We start from the raw sequence: 19,259 nt of genomic DNA, 5'->3' as shown, positions 1-19,259 counted from the left end.
TAATAGGTGGATTTGCAAAATTTTATTTTCTGTTTAATTCCTTTGACAGACATCTGAGAGCTTATGGGAAGGCATACAGGCAAAACTGCGCTTGCAACCTTTGCTTTTTCAGGTGGAAAAAATTACAAGCTTGCAAGACTTGTAAGCCAGCCCAGGACATGCATAACTGAAGTCAGTAGAACTATTAAGTGTATAGGTCTTGTCCTGGAAACTGTTCAATATTTGCAGCTTCATTGAACATAAAGGGACTTGCAAGAGCTCGGTGCCCCTCAGGATTTAGCTCTATGTATACATGGGAAAGCCAGATATGCCATTGCTTAGCAAAATCTGGAGAAAAGCTGAATTTAAAAGGTCTTTGTCATGTGCACATGCTGTCTTGAGTCATGTGATGTCCTTGGCCTTGTAAGACTTCTGTCTTGTGATCCTTTTCCCTAAGTTTTGTAACAGTCCTTGAAATACTGACATTTTATCCCTCCTTCCTTCTTACTCCCACTAAGAACTGGATTTCAAAATAATATACCTCTTGCTGAGACAGTAAAACAAAATGCCCATGTTACAGGCAGAGTCTTGTGATGTGTTCCAAATGTGGCTGTAAAGGTCTGAAGAGAAGTTTCCAAATGTGATGTGAAAATCTGAATTAAGGAGTTGAAAACTGAGTTTCTGCCAGTAGAAGAATGCAAGAGTTGCAGAAATACAGGATTTTGCACCAAGAACAGGACATTATAATTTCATTACTGATGAAACAGGTGGAACCACTTAGCAATCTGGTGTTTCAACATGTAAATGACAGGTAAAATACAAGCCTCCCTCATGTCAATAGCAATGGAAGCAATACCAGTGTTATGCCCATTTGACAAGGGCTAGGTGTCATTGAAAGTGTAAGAACACTAGAGCCGGATTCCAAGCCTCTGTTACAAATGCATACATGCTGATAGTGCACAGCAAATAATTTTGTTAAAAAGAAGAAGAAAGAAAAACAGATGTCTCAGCGGTATTGCTGTTTTCCCTCAATGTTTCCTATAAGAAGCAACTCAAGCTGTTGTTCTCATGGCATTCAGAAACAGCCCTCACGCACACCCAACACCCCTGGACAGAGCACAGTGCTTAGGCATCAGACAGCTTGTCTGATTGTATTTATAGAGTCTGACTTGAAATGGCACTTTAGTCAAATAGCATAAAATACTCAGATGTCTGTATTTGTAAAGTAAAGCCTTTATAGACTTAGCAGCAAAAAGGGATTATTGGAGACATCCACCAGACAGTGGTACTCTAAGTTGATGTTAAGTAGGTAAAAATGTTAACAAATATGTTGTCATTTTATTTTTGCTTTTTCTGTGGCTGTTGGCACATACTGCTCAGGAGAAATTTGAAATATGAAATATGCAGAGGAGGGCAGGGGGAGAGGAGAGGAACCAGACAGAAAATAGGACAGAAAACTATTAGTCTGGCACACAAAGAAACCTTTACTAATTTGCTAACAAATTCCTGATTAGAGACCCCCATCAAAATCCCGCTGCTGTTTGAGACAGTATGCCAGGGTTATGTGCCCAACAGTGAGGACTTGTTAAATAACTGAATAGCAATACAATTTGCTTAGCTGTGAAACTGTTTTCTGTTCACATCCTCAGGGCTGCTTAGCAAAACATGCTGCAGATTTTTAGCAGTCTATTCCTGTTTTCTTTCGGGGCGGGGGGGGGGGGGGGGGGGGGAATTATCATAGTTACCATCTGCCATTGTCTTTTTTTAATAGTACTTGCATTGTTCTTCCATTTTGCCATGTTTTTCTTCTGTAAATGGTGGGATCTTATTATGAGGTCTTGTTTATAATTCTCCATTATTCTGTTTGGTATTAGGTTATTCTGTAGTACTTGAGCTGATGATTTATTCAACTGAAAATCACTTGGCTCCATACCATGATACCTTGTATAACGCACTCTTTAAGGTAAAAGGCCTTGCCTGAGCACGGTTGTTCAGTAAGGGCAGAACTAGTGCAAGAAAGGTCTCTACTGCTTGCTATTGCGTTATCAGCACTACCATTCTTCTGGTCTGCTACACTGTCAGAAGTAGCAAAGCTGCAAAGTCATGCTGTGTAGCTGTCGGAAGCAGCCCTGAGATGGCATCTTGTTAGATTTAACCAAGTTTTTTTTGAAAAAGGGAGAAGTGAATAGGTCACTAAAGCATGTAACCAATCCACCTAACCTGAGAGAAGATCTGCTAGCAGCGTTGTGGTCAGCTCAGCAGACCTTAACTGTAGAGAAATGGGGACGACTTTTGTTTCTTGATCACTTTCATATTTTCAGGCAGAAAAATCCATCTGAGTGGGTACAGGGATCAAGTTGGCTGTATTTCTGCTAAGAGTTTCCAAATCCCTGCTTGGGTCTTTAACTGTTTCTGCTTTTCTAAGGAAAAAAAATCGTGCTGCTGTGCAATGAAGAGCACCTGGAAGTTAAATAACTTTTAATTTTTGTTAACGGACAGTTATATTTGAGTATGAATATAATAGCTCTATGCATCTCTGCTTCCCTATTGCAAAAAACCCCTTTGATATTTAAAAATAGCAACATGCAGGGCTGTAGTTAAATACAACAGTTAAAGCAGAAGGAGCATAGCTGCTGCAGAAGTGGCTGCTCTAAGAATAGGAGTCACAGGAGATGTCCTGGTCTTGTACAAAGATGATTGCTATTAAAACCGGTAATAATGAACACAGGATGTTTTACAGAAGGCAATGGACTCGTCATTGCCAGGGCACTACGTGCAAGAGTAGGCTTTAGCTGCCCTGGCCAGCCTCATCGGTGACCCCACCAGCGCACCCTCTGCCCGCAGGCCTGGGAGCCCCCTTCAAGCTTATGCCCAGGCACCCAAACCTTGCCTGAGCTGAGCTGTAAGTAGGTCTGTGCCCAGCTCTGTCCCCTGCCATCCTGACTTACTGCTTTTCCTGGCTGGACCATGGGCCCATGCTGTGGATTGCCCTGTCTCCAGGCCTGGCTGGCTGTGCCTAACCGGATCCCCTGGGTGGGTCTTGGACCTGACTTGTCACCCTGGCTGGTGAGGGGTTGTTGGGAGATTGTGTCACTAGCCCTGGTCCTGCGTAGGCACCATGGGGCTGTGCCCTGCTGGGGATGGCATGGTGCTGAGGTTGCCCTGCGCTCCTGGCTCATGGCCCCTCGTGGGGCAGCCCTGCTCTTGCAGCTCGCTGACACTTATTTTGCCATGCAAGGGTAGTAAAACTAGTTATATGGGGATGGTAGTGAAACCTCAAGTGATGTGGCTTTTATTCCTTCGATGTCCCTCAGTCTGCTTTTATTAAGGTACATGCTTGCCTTCTCTGTCAGTAAAATAGTATGATAACATTTACACACACTTGGAAAATACTTGAGATTCTCAGGCAGGAGATACTGTGTTGATGCTTCACTAGCTTACAAAGCCATGAAGTCAGCTAATTAAATCCCCATTCTCAGGAAATTCTGTGCTTCTTACAAAATAGATCAGGTGACAAATAGCTAAGTTCAGTACAAAAAAGTAGTCCCTCTCTTGAGTCTTCTTATGTGAACTCATACCCAGGATAGAAAACAGGGCGAAAATAGGCCACCTTGTTCCTTTTGAGAGCAGCTGTCTGAGGTTTTAATGCAGTTACTCCTACCTTTTCAGGAACATAGTCAGCTATTTTGCTGCTGCTTTTAGCAGCAACTGTTCCCCGAAGTTAGAAGTTCAAATAAACATGGTACTGTGATGCCAAGGTGTACGGCCTGCTGTTTGGGCAGACTCTTTATAAAAGCAGGTCAGTACTTCCCTGTGTTCAAGTATATTTGCTGTAGCACAGTCTGCTGTACTTCAGTGGGCTTCTGTAAATATGTCATACCTGCTTGTACGAAGCAGCTTGCAGCACTGAGATCTCCAATTACTAGTTTTTGGAGGAAAACAAGCACAACCTTATCCTGTTGTCCCAGCCTTCCAAAAGTGAGAGGAGGAACCTCCGTTTTCATGAACAAAAGTGTTTTTTTAAAAGACACTGCATCCTGTTAAAAGGCTAATAAAAAGAAAAGTTCCACTTAAATCTATCAAAGTGGAAAAATTAAAAGAATTAGGCTGAAAATACAAGCCAGATTCCCTAACTCATTCCAGTCTTGTTTCTTTTAGCTCCCTGTGGCTTTTTGGATTTAATTAAGGATTTAAAAGCCTTTCAGGGACATTCATAGTCACAAGGTGGGTTTAAACCAGGATGTGTCACTTTTGCCCCCAGAGACTGGCTAGCACTGTTTGTTTCAAATGCTTTTGTAGCTTTTCTCCAATAGCCTATCTTCATGGCACAAAGCCCAGTTCTGCAAAAAGCCATGTCATGTTGTGCCTGCGAATGGCGCACACACACACGGGTTAGCTGGCCAGTGTGTGCAGAATCAGAGCAGCAGGCACAGCAGTAACTTGTACCTGTCCTCTGCATGAGTACTCCCACTGTCACACAGCTATGAAGTGAAAGGCTGGTGTGGAGCAAGCCTGAGCATATACTTACATATGGGAATGACCAGCTCACAGCAGTCACCGCGTAGGACTGAAGAACAGTTTACCTTGTTTCTTATTCCTGCTGTGAGGCTTCTGGTTTCTAAACCAGCAGCAGGCCCCTTTACTAAAGCGTTCACTCCATGACACTGCAAGATGAGAGCTGTTTCTCATGACAAGTAAGGTTTCAATATATATCAAAGCAGTGCACATGTTCTTGTTCTCCTGGGAAAAAATGCAGCTTTGAACAAGTGTCTGGCCAGACACCAAGGGCAAAACAGATTTTTTTTTTTTGTTTATAGGACTGAGCAATCAGAGTCTCTGAGTAGTGGATAACTGCAGCTTGTTACTCTTGTTTATTAAAGGGGGTTATGAAGGAAAATTAATACAGGCAACACTTACTACGTGGGAAACAGTGTCTCAAACATTACAACTCCAGGAAAGCTGGTGTCCTCACAGGTATAGACCTCAGCATGTGGTAAAAAGGGTTTGTGTGATCTTTAAGACAGGAACGCAGAATTGGAGGAGGTCTTATGATTAGCATGTCCCCGATATCACAAGACCCAAGTCATACAATCCCTCCCATAAACTCATTGCACTCTAGCTGTAAACAAGTTTGGGTTTTGCTCTACCACTTTCACTGAAAAGCTTCTTCTGAGTGTCCCTACTCAAACTCTCAAGAAGCCTAATCTCTACACTGCATTTAGCACAGAGCCACTTTATACCTTTGCTTCTGTGCTACTATTGACTTTGTAAACAAATCTTTTTCATCCTGGTGGACTATTCCTCCAATAACCTAAATGAGATGTTTTTCTTAACAGCAATCCTGTCTGCCATCTCAGGCAGGCAGGGAAAATCCAGGGACTACTCGAGTACTACAAAGGGCAATGACAAAAAGGACAACTATGCAGGCTTGGAAAAAGGAAGTTTAATTATCTCAGTTATGATCTTGTTTTGAAATACCATATCAAAGAGGAAGTCATATGTGTAGCCTAGAACTGGTGCTAAGTTATATATGCAGTTGTGCTGCTGTAACTGACAGGGTACCTGAGGCAGATCAATTAAAGAATTAAGCTGAAAATATGCAGATCAAGACCCAGCACAGAGAAGATGCAGCAGTTGATAACCTTTGAATTGAGAAAATCCTTGACCTTCTCTACATGGGACTGTGAGCCCATCTGTCTAGTAAATTTTGCTAATCACTTCCTGCTTCCTTCATAGCTTTCCCTATTTGAGTCAAGAACCTTTCAGCTTCTGCCCATTAGCAATTCTCCTGTCAGGCAAGATACACAACTAAATCTCCGTGTTTTAGACTGTAGCCAGTCACCTGGAAGCACCAAGAATGTTAAGTTATCCCAGTGCACAGTTTGGCTTCCAGCATAACGGCAACCTTGTCTGAAGTATCAGAGATTGGGTAAGGTGAGCAATGACTAACTGAGCAGAGTTGGCTCATACCCTGAAATGGCTTCCAGAGTATGTCTTGTTCAATACTGTCTGGACTGATGCAAGAAAATTTTTCACACTCTTGTGCTTTTTCCACCTTCGTCTCTCCAATGGGGGGTACAATTGTACAACTCAGCATTGTGGAAATCCTGGGAATACCTGACTCAACCAACTTCCTCCCAGTGGAGGCAACTGGGACTCTGACCTTCTGTTCTTTTGCAGCAATTGTCATACACATTTTCAGTGTTAGAAAACTGAACAGCCTTTTAGAGGTGAAGTTTGAGGATTGTTGTAAAGAACCTGAACAATCCTTCATAAACTGTTACACAGGGGCAAGTAAAACAACTGATCCAGTAGTCTCTTCTGAAGTTAAACTGTTAAATCTATGTCAACAGCAAAATGTATGGGAAAGCAGAAGTCATTCCAATTCACAGCATATAGTAATCTTCATCCAGCTCAGTGAAATTCAGACTGTCATGTAAATAAGCTTCTCAGATGGGAGTTCACCAGATTCTCCAAGTTTGCTGAATCAGATTCTGCTCCTGGCTTTGAGCATTTAACTAGTCCAGAAGCAGGCTCTGTCTCTGACATCTTCCCCAATATATCAGCAAGGTCTACACTTTGTGGTTTACATTTTACTTCACAACTCTTTAGGAGCATGAGGTCTATGCATGACAAACATACAGAAAATCAAAGTCTTTGTTTGCGTGGAGGTCTAAATATGTTGCTTTTGCTTAATAAACTTATAGCTGTCTTGCTGCCTCAGTTTTCTCACCAGTCTGAGACAGCTCCCTGGACTAGGGTTGCAATATTTTGGGGATGTAGCGAAGGATCCCTCAGCAGTTCATGGCTTCTTATACGAACCAGGAAATTGTTTGAGCGCACAGTGCTTCATCTGACTTTACTATTCTCACAAAAATTCTGGGTCCCTTTTGAAACAAATGTTGTTGACCACCTGTTCCCTTTTCCCACCAAAAGCTTCTCCTTTCTCAGTGACATTCTCAGGTTTATATGTCTCTTCACTGATATCTGGCTTCTTTGTTCTGCCAGGTTTTACTTTACTGCTCCATGAATACAAGGTGGAAAGAGTTATTTCACTGTTTGTCAACTTAGCGTTTTGGTATAGCTGTTGCTGAGCTGGAGCATTGTTAAGACTGACAGTTGTCTATTTTAGATCTGGGAAGAGTATGTTCATCATCTTACCTGAAAAAAAAGTGGATTTCATACACAAATGCAGTCATTCAGTAGCACAGAAACCTTCTTGCTAGCAACATTTCCATTGCAATTAGGACTCCATTTCTGACTAGATAGATTGCCCACCCCACCACAGAAAGCCCTGTCTTCACCAGCTGAAAGTCATGTAATCATCTTGCCCCACTGCTTGAAAAACACGTGTATGTAAGGAATGCACTTATACCTACTCTTCAAATTTCTACTGAGTATGGTTTGTTTTATTTCCTTATGTAAAGTAGTTTCTAACCCAGACTTTGCATGAAAGAGATTCCACTTCTCACTTGGAAAAGCCCATTAAGGAAAGAGGGTTGTGAGTAAACAAACCTCAGCTGCAGAAAAAGGGCAGTAAACACAAAACCCAAAAGTAAATAGAGCTGAACTCAATTAATGTTTTTTTCAAGTCAGCTTTTAACAATGTTCACACGGTGCACTTAACCTGTGTCAGCTACTTTTTACCATATGGCTGCATATTGAAGTTGAGTGAAATACTACAGTGCACTGGCTACAAAACAGCATTTAGGGTACAATTGACAACATGCTGAGGAAAACCAGGATGTCTTGTCAAACCAGATGGCAGTCATTGTTCTGGGGCTATACTTTCAGGCCATGCTTTCATCAGAGTATAAGAAAAGTCAGATAATTACAAAGGATACAGAAGCTAATTTGAACAACAAATTTACAATCAAAGGTTACTTTTGGTTAGAAGGGACTTCTGGAGGTCACTTAGTTGACCCTCACCCCCACAGAAAGAAAAGCCCACTTTGAAGCTAGATCTGTTCCAGTAATGGTGATTCTTTACACTATAGAGATGGTTTGTAAAACTTTTCTCCTTTACTATTTTGTGAAGTAGGAATGTATTGGTTTTGGTGGCAAGCAGCATGTTTCTGTCAGGTGAAGGAAGAAATTCTGTAAGAAAAGATGACTGTGCCATTTCTTAAGAAAGGCATAGGATTTTGTTCATTGGCAATCCAAAACTCTAAAAGGCATTTCCAACTGCTCGCAGTTAGCCATGGTCAGAATCAGCTGGTAGTTTTCTGGTATGCAGACGTAAGTCTTGTAACACTTAGGTTTTAACTGGCCATTAGAAATTTCTCTTCCAGTTCAGTCTTTTTCCAAAGATACTAACATTCTTGATATTGACTATTGCTTTCCACCACATCTGCGCTAATGGAAATCAAGTAATTGAGTGGGTTTAGGCTGTTGCCAGTATGAAAGTGAATATTGTACAAAACAGAGGTAATCTTCCTCTCCTCTGTGCTCCTAATCACAGAGCAAACTGCAACTCACAGATACTAAAAATGTTGCTCTGGTAGAAATGCCCAGATAAACCTACTGCAAGCCCTTAAAATCTATGGTAAATAGCAGAGGTGAGGAATGAGCAGGAAGACTCGTCACCCAACTTGCCAATTGCTCCTGTACTAAAATGGCAAATATCTCACTCACAGTAAAGCAGGTCAGAGGATTGCAAAACTAGTGTTCCTTAGGCAGACAAGAAGAATTAAATACTTAAAACCTATCTTTTTTATACTTGCCTGTGAAAAATGGTCATCATTAAAATTCAGTGAACTATGTTTTTGATGACTATAAATCAGTGAGTAGATTCTTTGCACATCTGTTCATACAAACATTCCACCAACTTTAACTGAATCTATACCTTTATACAGTACATTAACATGCTATTGCTTATGACATTCTCCTAGTTTGGACAAACATATGGAGCTGAGTAGAGGAGGTACATATCAGAAAAGATAATGGAAGCTTCCTATGCAATTTATCCACTATGCCACTCTAAAATGCCAGTTGAGAGTGTCAGTAAGTTTTAAAGTCAATCCCTACAAGCTTATCTTGATATTAAATCTAAAAATATTGAATATTTCTTGGTCTAATAATATTGACTCACTGTAAACTCCAAAATTATTATTAAAAAAAACCACAACAAAACCCAAACCCAAACCCTTCAAACATTTTTCAGGCAGTTTATCTGTATCTGAAAACTCTTACTTCAGCTGTTCCAAGATAACAGCGTGTAAAACAGTAGATGAAGCAGAAAGAACAGAGACTCATCGTATCACACACGTATCATATGCTCAGTGGTTTGCAGTAAAAAAAACTCACGCATGAATTCATAGACACATATAGACTGGCCAAGCTGCTGACAAGCTAACTTTCACACACTAAGATGTGACAATCATCCTGATTTATTTTGATTGCAGGACATAAGTATCCATGAGAGTTGATAAAAATAGAAACTTGTAAACCAAGATACATTTCTGGGTATTCTTATGGTTATGACAGTAAATAGGACTATTGCCCCCTTCATATGAAAGGGAGTGGATAGGGCATAGGATTGTTGTGCAAGCTGAGCTGCCTCTGCCTGGGGATGCCAGGTGAAATGTTTCAGTGTACAGCCCATTAAGAGGGAAAGCAGCGCAGTGTTTGCTATGCCGGTAAAATGAGCAGGAAGTGCTGCCCACACGTGTTCTTTCCTGCCCACACCAAGGCAACATTTACTCAGCAGCATAAGATAATGTCAGGATGACTTTAATTTCAGTAAGGAACAATGCTCATTTCAAAGGCTGTGATGTACTATTTGTGTTCATCCACATAAATTCAGTTTGAATTACTTCCATTTTATGATTATGAGGAAAAAAGAAACAGAAAAATGCAAAATGAAGTCCTTTCAGGAACACAGCAGGTTAGACTTTTCACCGTGGCTGACACAAGGGGCTCATAGTTCCCAGTGGAGTACAAATCTGGTATGGGGAGAAATTGCATGACCTTATGCACCGACCCTAAACTATTGCTAGATGGTGCAAGCCAGGTCAGTCCCCAAGCTACTACTGCATCTGAAGCTAAGCAATGCTTCAAGAAGCTGCCTCTGATTCTCTGACATCTATCTGATTTGCCATGTCAGCAAGGACATAGCAAGCCTAGTGCAGATTTGTCTCAGCTGAATCCAATGGCTACAAATGAGTATTTAAAGGTACAATACTTAGGTATTAAAGTAGAGGTGATGACAGGGAGAGATTCCTTTTTCTCTTCCACAGGTAAAATCAACAGTAGCCCTGCTGTTTAAAATCAGCTGTCCTGGTGAAACAGAAGAGGGTGTGAATGCTGTCTTTCCAGTCTCATAGCAGCACTGTAGGTCCACTTCGTGCTGGTGCAAATAGCTGCAAAGTGACACTGGAGAAGCAGCTCCCATCTAAATCCAGAGCAAGTGCTATGAAGAAAACCTTAACGTTACTGATGCAATTATTTTTGTGAAACAGATAGCACTCTTTCAAGAGCACAGTAATGATAAAAGTAGTTTCCATGTGAACACTTTTCTTCAATCTTGTTTATGTCTTAGGAGAAAACACAGCTCACCAGAGCCAATGCTCTTTGAAAATAATATGACAAATCCTATCCAGTGCCCTTGCTTCACTATCTGATGACTATCTAAGATGCAAAGCTGTTTACTGCTGGGTGTTTTTTCAAAATTGGCATAGTAGAAGCTACACCAAGCACAAAGTGTATTCAGAGTTAAATGAGGCATTTTTAGGCGTTCCAGTAATAGAAAGTAAAACAGATAAGTGCCTGGCATGGAAAAGACTCATTTTTTTCCTTTGAGAAAAGTCAAAGTTACTGTTTAAAAATAATCAGTGGAGAAATCTGGCTGAGCTTCATTTTCACTTTTGCTTCCAAATTCCTCCTAAAGAAAATTCTGTTGAGTAATCAGTTTAAATGTAAAAGTTCTTAATGTCACGTAGTATGGCATCACAGGTTATTTTTTTTTTACCTGACTTATGCAGTTTTACATAGACTGTGCATAAAAATTCTCTTCTGTGATATAATGTTGATTTACTGTTGGTGTTGGGATTTTGTTTTTGTCTTGTCCTTTGATTTAACTTCAACCTCTTATTGATTTTGTTATATGAAATATCTTCCATATATTGCCATGCTGGTGGGTACTCATGGTAATTTCCAGTTTAATGTGTTGGAAAGCTTGGAAATGAGATACAGGCATGTAATGATGTCTCCACCTGAAAGATGACTGTTTAGACATAAGATAGCATATGCAGCTTTCATTCAAATTCCCACAAGATGTTTGAATCCAAGCACCATTCCTGAGACTGGAACAGTTAATAAAGGCATTCTTAAACAAAAATTTCTTGAGTAAGTCCAGAAGTAAAGTGTATCAAAGGCACTTAGATAACCTCTTCACAATGGTAAACCACATTTCATGACAGCATAATTCTCAGTAACTTCAAGATATGGTTTCTGAAGAGGCATAGCTTTGCATTGCTGCAGTGCCAATAAATCCCCATGAGTTCACTGTTCATCCCAAAGCTAAAGTGCTGTAACTTTCCTTGGAAGTCCCCAAAAACAGATACAAAATGTGCAAATTATGGCATGGGAGATGAATACTTTTCACAGACCCACACTCCCACTGTCTCTTGAAGCTGTGACAGTCGACAGGTATAAAGCCTCAGTTTGAGAGTTAAAATCATCTCCTTAAAGAAAGAAAATTAAATAGTATTATTTTAAAAATCTGCAATAATTTAAACAAATAAATACCCTGATTTTAACAACTGAGTGGTAAAAGAGTGAAAGCCCTATCTTCATTGTATGAAAGCTTTTCTGGGCCATGCTGAAGTTACAATGGCTCCTTAAAGCTGCCATTAATTACAGAGATATCCTGTTGCAATTTTTTCAGAGGGAAGAGTTCTCTCTCTCTCTCTCTCTCTCTCTCTTATCTGTGGTCCAAATTCTGAATTTTCTATTACATCAAAGCTATCACTGACTATCAGCCACATAAATGAAATAACAGAACTGAAATCTGGTTAGCATCCGCAGGAATGCTTGTCAGTAAAATCTGTGCATCTGAATAAAAGTTTGCAGAACTGGGACTTCAGCAATGAGGTCAAATGTCCTACATCTTCAGTGCTGATACAGCTTGAGCTGTAAGTTAACATGATAACATGAACAATCCTTGTTCCTGTAACCAGGGCCATATGGGTCATTTCCAAGGATCTCTGGTAAAGTTGTCTGTGGCTTTCATGCTTCAACTACCTACTCATCATGGAAAAAAGGTTCTTTCCAGTGTTGCTTAAAAATATATGATGCGCAGAAATATAAATGCTTGTCATATGACTTACTGCACACTGCACAAAGATTTTCAGTCATTAAAATGAAGAAGTAAAAGAAAACCACAAAAAGCAGCTACCTCTCCTTTAATTTCTTCATTTCAGTAAGTGCACAGACAAGGCTAGGGCCTACAAAGTGAAAAAAATCTACAACAGTAATACACCAAGCCATGGGAAGCCACGCTACGCTCAGACAACTTGCACTGGAATTGTGTCCAGGCATGCACCAACGCTGTCCTCCAGATTGCTGCTTGCCTTGGGCTTCTGTTCATTTGCACATGGCATAATTCCACTGAAGTTTCACACCATCACGTGAAAAATAAGAAGGGGCCTTTGACTACAGCAAGTGCTGATTTCTGAAGGTGAAAGTGTTTTTCTGAAAGTGTCATTTTGACTGTAGTATCTACCAATAGCAGTGAATTGGACAGCTATGGGTAAGATGTAAGCACTACAGTCTAAGGTGGCATGGGAATCAGTGAATTCATGCCCTATCTGTCCAATCCCTAGTTTTCATTTCACCTACGAAAGCTTTTTTTAAGCTGGTGACTTCCTAATGTATCATTTTTTAGCAGTGAGAAATATGGGTGGCTTCTCAAGTAAATCTTATCCTTGGAAAAGCCCAAAGCTGCCTATGCATCCAGAAACTGCTACGTATTGTTTCTTCAGGCCACTTGGTCAGCTGCATCACAGTTTTGCTTCAGTTTTGCTCCTTGCGGGAGAATCATTCATATTCCTAGAGCACATTAGGCAGCCTCGGGGCTAGCCTCGATAGCCTGTGTTAGGGTCTGCTTGGACACCAAGGAAATACAGCTGAACCCAGTACCACGGTACCTAACACTGGCCACAGCCTCTCTCCTGACAATACATTAACCTATCTGACTTTTATTTATAGGTGACAAAACTGATTTATATAAGTAGGTGTTTCAAGAGCTTTCTCATCATATTGCTTTATAGTTTTCTATGGTGATTCCTTTTTTTTCAGTTCAATTTTAGTACAGGACAGTTACATGCATCCTCATACTTTTTTAGGCATTACCTTCCCTCTGCAATGTGAAAATTCCAGGATGTCTAGAAAAGTCACATACTCATAAGACGAGAAGTGGCTCAGTGGACAATCTAATATTCCAGATAAATGAGGTATTATTGTATTTGTTGTTAAAACCTGTGGCCTGAGCAGACTATTGCCACAAAAATCTTGGTGCCTTCCAGAACAACCAGCTTTCTGTGTGTATCCTACTCAGCTGAGGCTACTAGAACTGCAGTTAGTATGCAGAGGTGTATACCAAGCTATATATGCAAGCTATCTGTATCTCAGTAAAAGGGAACAAACATTTATAAATTTTTACATCACCTGTGAGAAAGTCATAATGTTAGATACTGCATTTTTAGAAAATTGAAGAAAAGTTGAATTTAAATTCAAAACTAGCATCTATTTTGATGTAACATTATTATAGTCGCCATCTACAGATTTATAAAGACTTTAGCTGTAAGCAAGAAAAAGCTGTAAGCATAAATATAGAAAACCCTATGACTTACTGTTCTCATCTTTCAGGTTAGGGTTCAGTTTTCTTTTCCTCTCTGTTAAAGTAAATATATACAAATTTAGCTTAAGCATTTCTAGATTTGAAAGAAGCAATACAATTCAACAAACTTTTAGATTAAACTGAGCTTTAAGTTTATTATTAACTCATACCAAATTCATAAATTTCTCTACACTTCTTTTCTTTTACAAATTTTGAACAAAATTCTGAAGTCCTTAATAGCAAGACTTTAATTTCATGAAAATAAATACATTTGTCTGAGTTTACTGGAGTCTATTCATGGGCAAGAAAAGACAAGAATAATAGCCTGTTTGCTTTATTACTTTTCCACTGTTGCACTTACAAACAAGGAAAGAAACACTATTTGTAATGGTCCAGTACAGCATACCATGTTAGTTATAGAGCCTTAATAGAGATCGAAAATAAAAATTCTGTGTCATAAGCCATAGCTACACTGTCTTTAGCCATGAAGAAAAACACTATTCAAACTGTTTTTACATCCCTCCTTACCCAAGCCAAAGCTTGTTTGTGTTCTTTACAGAATAGCAGCTGGTCAGATAAATAAATGTATCTTCCCCTATACCTTGTCTCATGTAAGTAACAAGGTGAGGAAAATAAAACCCAATTCAAATGATCCAAGATTTCATTTTAGAACAGAGCTCATCTAGAAATAAAATGTGACCAAAGTCACACAAGCATGCTTAGAGTCACTAAAATTTCCAAAAGCTCACTCACAGAAAAAATAAAGAATAAGTGAAAAGATCCACTATCAGAAGTAAAATATACCTTTTCTGGGTTGCCCATTCTTGAATGATTTTCTCTTTTTAAAGATTATTAGTGCAGAGGGAAGGACAGCTACCATCACACATGTGGGGACAATAAATAAGATCGGGGATTTTTGTCCACTATACTGTGTACTCATTAAAGCTGTCAAAAACATGAAAAGAAAGTAAATTTATAACTTACAAAACAGGCATCATTTATGAAGTTATCAGTTCTGATTCTCCAAAGTCTTGCTCTGACTGAACAAAAGATTCTTAAAATGTATCAGCATAGTGTTTTACACTTATTTTATGAATATTCTGCAATATTACTATAAGAAGCTTTACAAAAAATGAGTCAAATCTCTCATTTGTATGGCATTTGAGTAAGCACTACTGCATTTATCTGTATCCTATCTGAAGAACAATTAATTAGAAGTCCAGATCAGGGAAGACACCCATGCAGATTAAAGAATTTCCTCTGTACTGGCAGCCAAATAATGGGAGCTATCCTGAAGTTAAAATATACAGAAAAATGACAGACTGGTTTGTTGGAGTGCAAGCTAGCTGAGTCTTCAAAGTCATAAATAAAGCTGACTTGTTTCTTTTCCAGAGCAGCAATATTACACTGCTTTCTAGAACCAAATTCCAGTGATGGATCATAGGACATGATGTGTGTAGAAATACTCTCTGTCTTGTGCAAGACCAAGGTGATACGAACCTAAAGTGGAAATGTGAGCTGAAGTTTCTCCATTCAGTTCTTTATTCCAGAACACGCAGCTGTAGTTCTCACTCATACTTGGTTTGAACGTCAGGATGCTGGTGACATTGTAAAGACCATCTGTGGTCAGCGTATAGGTAGTATTTGCAGATCCACTGAGATTGAAGTTCTTCTCATTTTGCCAGAAAACCTCTGCCAAAGGAAAGCCTTCTGACTGGCACATAAAAACAAACTTGTCTTCACCTGGTTTTCTCATTACTTGTGTGTTTATTCTTTTGTAAGATGCTGCATAAGAAGAAGTTGAGTGAAATTACTTTACGCAACAATAGTAATCTTCCCACTTCACTTTCCCTTCTTCTCTTTAATGCCATATTTTGTCCGTGGCTGTACCTGAGGTACACTTATTTGAAATAATGAAAGGTGTTTTGTTGAACAATTCAATATTCATTACTCAATCTTCTCATGCCTACACTGACAGAACTTATCCGCTACTTTATACAAGGCAGCAGTTGACACTGAATTTATAATCTATCAATACAGAGGAAACAAGTGAAGTCTCATGGGACTCTATTTTCACTTTTTGAATATGCCGCTTCAAGAAAAAGGCTATTTTTAATGTTTGTTTTATCACAGCTTATAAACAAGTGTGATATCTTCATCATATTAGAACAAAATGAACTTAGAATTTCTGTAAGGACAGTTCAGAGGAACCAATGTGGGTCTTAAAAATGGCTGTATCTATTTTTGTATTTGACAAAGCTTGTTATTTAAATGCCTAGGTTGGAAATGAATGCTGCCTTATATCACACAGACATACTGCAGTTAGTGGGAAACACCAGAGGCCTTTCAAAGGATTGATCTATCATGCTATGCAGTAACATATGCCTTTATTACTAATATCCATTTGGCTTCAATGAACACGGAAAAATCACACTTCTTTGCTCTGGCAGCTGCCATCACTTGGAGAATTCCCAGCCACTTGGGTCACTGCAACAAGGCTCCTAAGTAAATTAAAGCACCTCTGGGAAACTTTTGGGAATGGCCAGAGGTGGCCCAACAGGGCAGGGGGTCAAATGAGAGGTAGGGGCACTGCAGAAGAGGGTGTGGGAAGAAGGAAGAGGGATGAAGGGCAGAGGGGGAGCATTTGGTCTCCCTCTCTGGCACAGGCTGCTCCTGGAGAAGCTCAGCTGCCTGTGGAAGCAAAGACCAGCCAGCACCAAGGCAACTGCTTTGGTTCACCTGGAGGCTGAGCACCGGGTCCTGGTGAGAGAATTAGCAACAAATTCCTCCAAATTACTCAATTTCTACAAGCCTGTAGGAATTTAGTAGAGACATCTCAGTGAATGTATACTTACATTCAACTCGGCCACTAACCTTTTACTTCCAAAGTAATGTACTTGTAGTCCACACCCTGGTAGTCAATGAGACAGAGGTATGATCCCGCATCTGTGATCTTCACGCTGGTGATCTGAAGGAGAGCTCGTCCCAGTTTCAGTTCACTGTGCAGAAGTGTTGCTCTTCCTATGTAATCATGATGTTGGGATAGAGAGAAAGCCTTCCCATTGCGGAGCGTGTATACCTCTTTTGATTTCGACTGGCCCTGCCTTTTTTGCTCCCAAACAACAGTCAGGAGTCCTAGGTTTAATGAGCCGTTCACAGGGAATCTGCATTCCATGGTCACATTGCTCCCATACTCCACAATGTACAGCTGTTGGGGAACTTCAACTGTAAATAAAGCTACGGCAGGAAAAGAAAACAGTTTCATTTTTTGTATTAAAATACATTCTGATTTTCCTTACATTTGGGCGAAAAGGTGTCACGTAGTCAGCCATATAGTTACTGGTTTGACTAAAAGTTTTATGCATTTTTTTTCCTACTCACACTAACATTTTTACTAAGTCGTATTTATAGTGAATCATCTATATTCTGTATAGATTACAGAGTCTGAAAGACAAGGACAAAACAAGCAAGGGGGTTTTTTCCATTTTAGAAATAACTTAAGGCTGAGTCAGTGAATACACAGGGAGCACTTCTATGAAACTATGAAACTTAGGACATATATGTCCTAAGATTCTAGTAAAAGCAACAGTTAATTGTGGAAATAGTAAATCTAATTTCATGATCCTTCACAAAGAGAAAATCCAGTGTAACCCCTGTGAAACAGAGCCTGGATAAGCAGGTGTAACATGGAAGAATTGCTATGTAGCAATTACAGTCTTCCACAAGCCTGGGACCATGTGCGTATCATTTGATCCAATGCATCTTTTCAGGTACTTGCAGCAGTTATTACAGAAAGTATATCAAACTAATCTTTTTAGCCATTCACCAAATCTGAAATTCATACTGTTATGAAAAGTTTACCATTTTGAAGTGTAATTGATAAAGGAGAGTTATTTATGATACAACATTCAACATACCTTCTTACTACTTTCTATATTGGATGTACCATATATTAGTAGATTTAGTTCAGAAGCACTTGGAAGTATTCATAGCGACATTCAAAAGATAAGTTCAGGCAACTGTTTATGCATCCCTTTTATTTCATATGTTTGTGAAATACTTAGAGGGAAGGCTTCAATTCCTCTTAGCAATGTTTGTTTATTCACTTTAATACAACCATGATGAGGGAAAAAATAATATGAGAATTTGCTAAGTCCCTCCCTTCTGGGTTTTGGCCAAGCTGCCCCTGCTATGGGCGTGGGCAGGGGAATACATGTGTTTTTACTTCACTCTGCCTCTATATGCAACGGAGGTTGCTCTACTTTACAATTGGCTTAGGTTGCTTTGGTCACCCTCTCTCCTGTAGCTGTGCCTGATGATGCTGGACGCCTCAACTGCCAATACACTATGCTTTAAAGAAGCCTGGCTGTGGAAAGTGACAGGCTCAATTCGTACACAGTGCCTTCTGTGAGATGTTGCAAAGCAGCGGCTCCTGACATCACTGGCTATTGGTGCAACTGGCACTGGAGGTGCTGAAGCCCACGCACTGAGGGCGTAGCGGTATTTGCTGCATTGGTTCTGCTGGTGGAATTGAAAGGCAGTTTCGCTCTCACCTGAAACCATGGAGAGCTGTGTTTCCAGCAGCAGCATTGGTAGGATCTGCAACATTTTCTCAGGTGGATCTGAAACAAAAATAGTTTTGCATCAGAACTTGCAACAACCACCTTCTCCTGCTGAGGTGGATTAGAGCCGTGCTAGCCTTCAAAACGCATCGCAAAACTAAAAACAGGCATAAGGCTACCACTAGAAACAAGGAAAATCCTGATTAAAACAACCCATGCACACACATGGAATACAAACCACTGACCTGTGGCAATGAAGAGAAATAAAGCATTTCCACAACTTCACCCATAAGGCTTTCAGGATCTGTAGCTTGCAGGCAGTCTTAAATAGCCTGATGAGACAGCGTTTTTACAGCAACTTCACATTGAAACTCTACCACTGAATAATAAAAATCAATTGCAGTTGGCTTCTCACATGTGGGAGAGCTTCATAAACATGCACAAGCAGACTTTTTTAACTGCCTGCACTAACACCTGATCTAGTTTACAGGATCGCTAACCCCAATTTTGTTTCAACTCTACTTTGCATACTTTTTCGAGGATACTTATTGTCCACGTTCTTTAACCTCAAGACCAGCAGATGCCTGGAACTCAGTGTGAGGTACTGGAAATCTCAGGGTAGGTAAATTAAAGTTCGCTTCAGAATGGATTAGGTATGAACACTTACTGCTGCTAATTCTTTCACTTTGCACATGGCAGTGCCTGACATGTACAAAGTACCTTCTATTACTGACAGTAAACCAACTGTCCTGAAATAATGCAGAAAGAGAAAGTCCAGTTTTGGAGTGAGTATCTTCCTGTTCCAGTAATAACCAAACTATTGTTTGTACTTTTGTATACAGATCAACATAACTAAAAAGCAAAAAACAAAAACCAGG

The 19,259-nt window shown here is 39.9% G+C and overlaps 1 protein-coding gene across 1 annotated transcript; it reads right to left on the bottom strand.

Annotated features, from left to right (window-relative positions):
* Positions 1-11,486: 11,486 nt before the first annotated feature.
* LOC142026995 (programmed cell death 1 ligand 2-like) lies at positions 11,487-18,427 on the bottom strand. The gene is made up of 6 exons (XM_075020542.1): positions 18,373-18,427; positions 16,694-17,056; positions 15,320-15,604; positions 14,624-14,764; positions 13,833-13,874; positions 11,487-11,663 (listed from the first exon to the last, which is right to left on the bottom strand). The coding sequence occupies exons 1-6, from the start codon at positions 18,425-18,427 to the stop codon at positions 11,581-11,583; spliced, it is 969 nt and encodes a 322-aa protein (XP_074876643.1). The 3' UTR covers positions 11,487-11,580.
* Positions 18,428-19,259: the final 832 nt, after the last annotated feature.

This window comes from Buteo buteo, chromosome Z (assembly GCF_964188355.1).
Source record: "Buteo buteo chromosome Z, bButBut1.hap1.1, whole genome shotgun sequence".
Lineage (NCBI taxonomy): Eukaryota > Metazoa > Chordata > Aves > Accipitriformes > Accipitridae > Buteo > Buteo buteo.
This window is presented reverse-complemented; position numbering and strand designations above follow the sequence as displayed.

Bases quoted from the DNA above. Each gene is read 5' to 3' on its own strand.
- LOC142026995 (XM_075020542.1), bottom strand. From the start codon at position 18,427: ATGTTGCAGATCCTACCAATGCTGCTGCTGGAAACACAGCTCTCCATG. The intron at 15,605-16,693 runs GTTAGTGGCCGA...CTTCTTATGCAG, and splicing joins CATTACTTTGGAAGTAAAAG to CATCTTACAAAAGAATAAAC. The intron at 11,664-13,832 runs GTAAGTCATAGG...TCTTTCTTTAAG, and splicing joins TAACCTGAAAGATGAGAACA to GAGATGATTTTAACTCTCAA.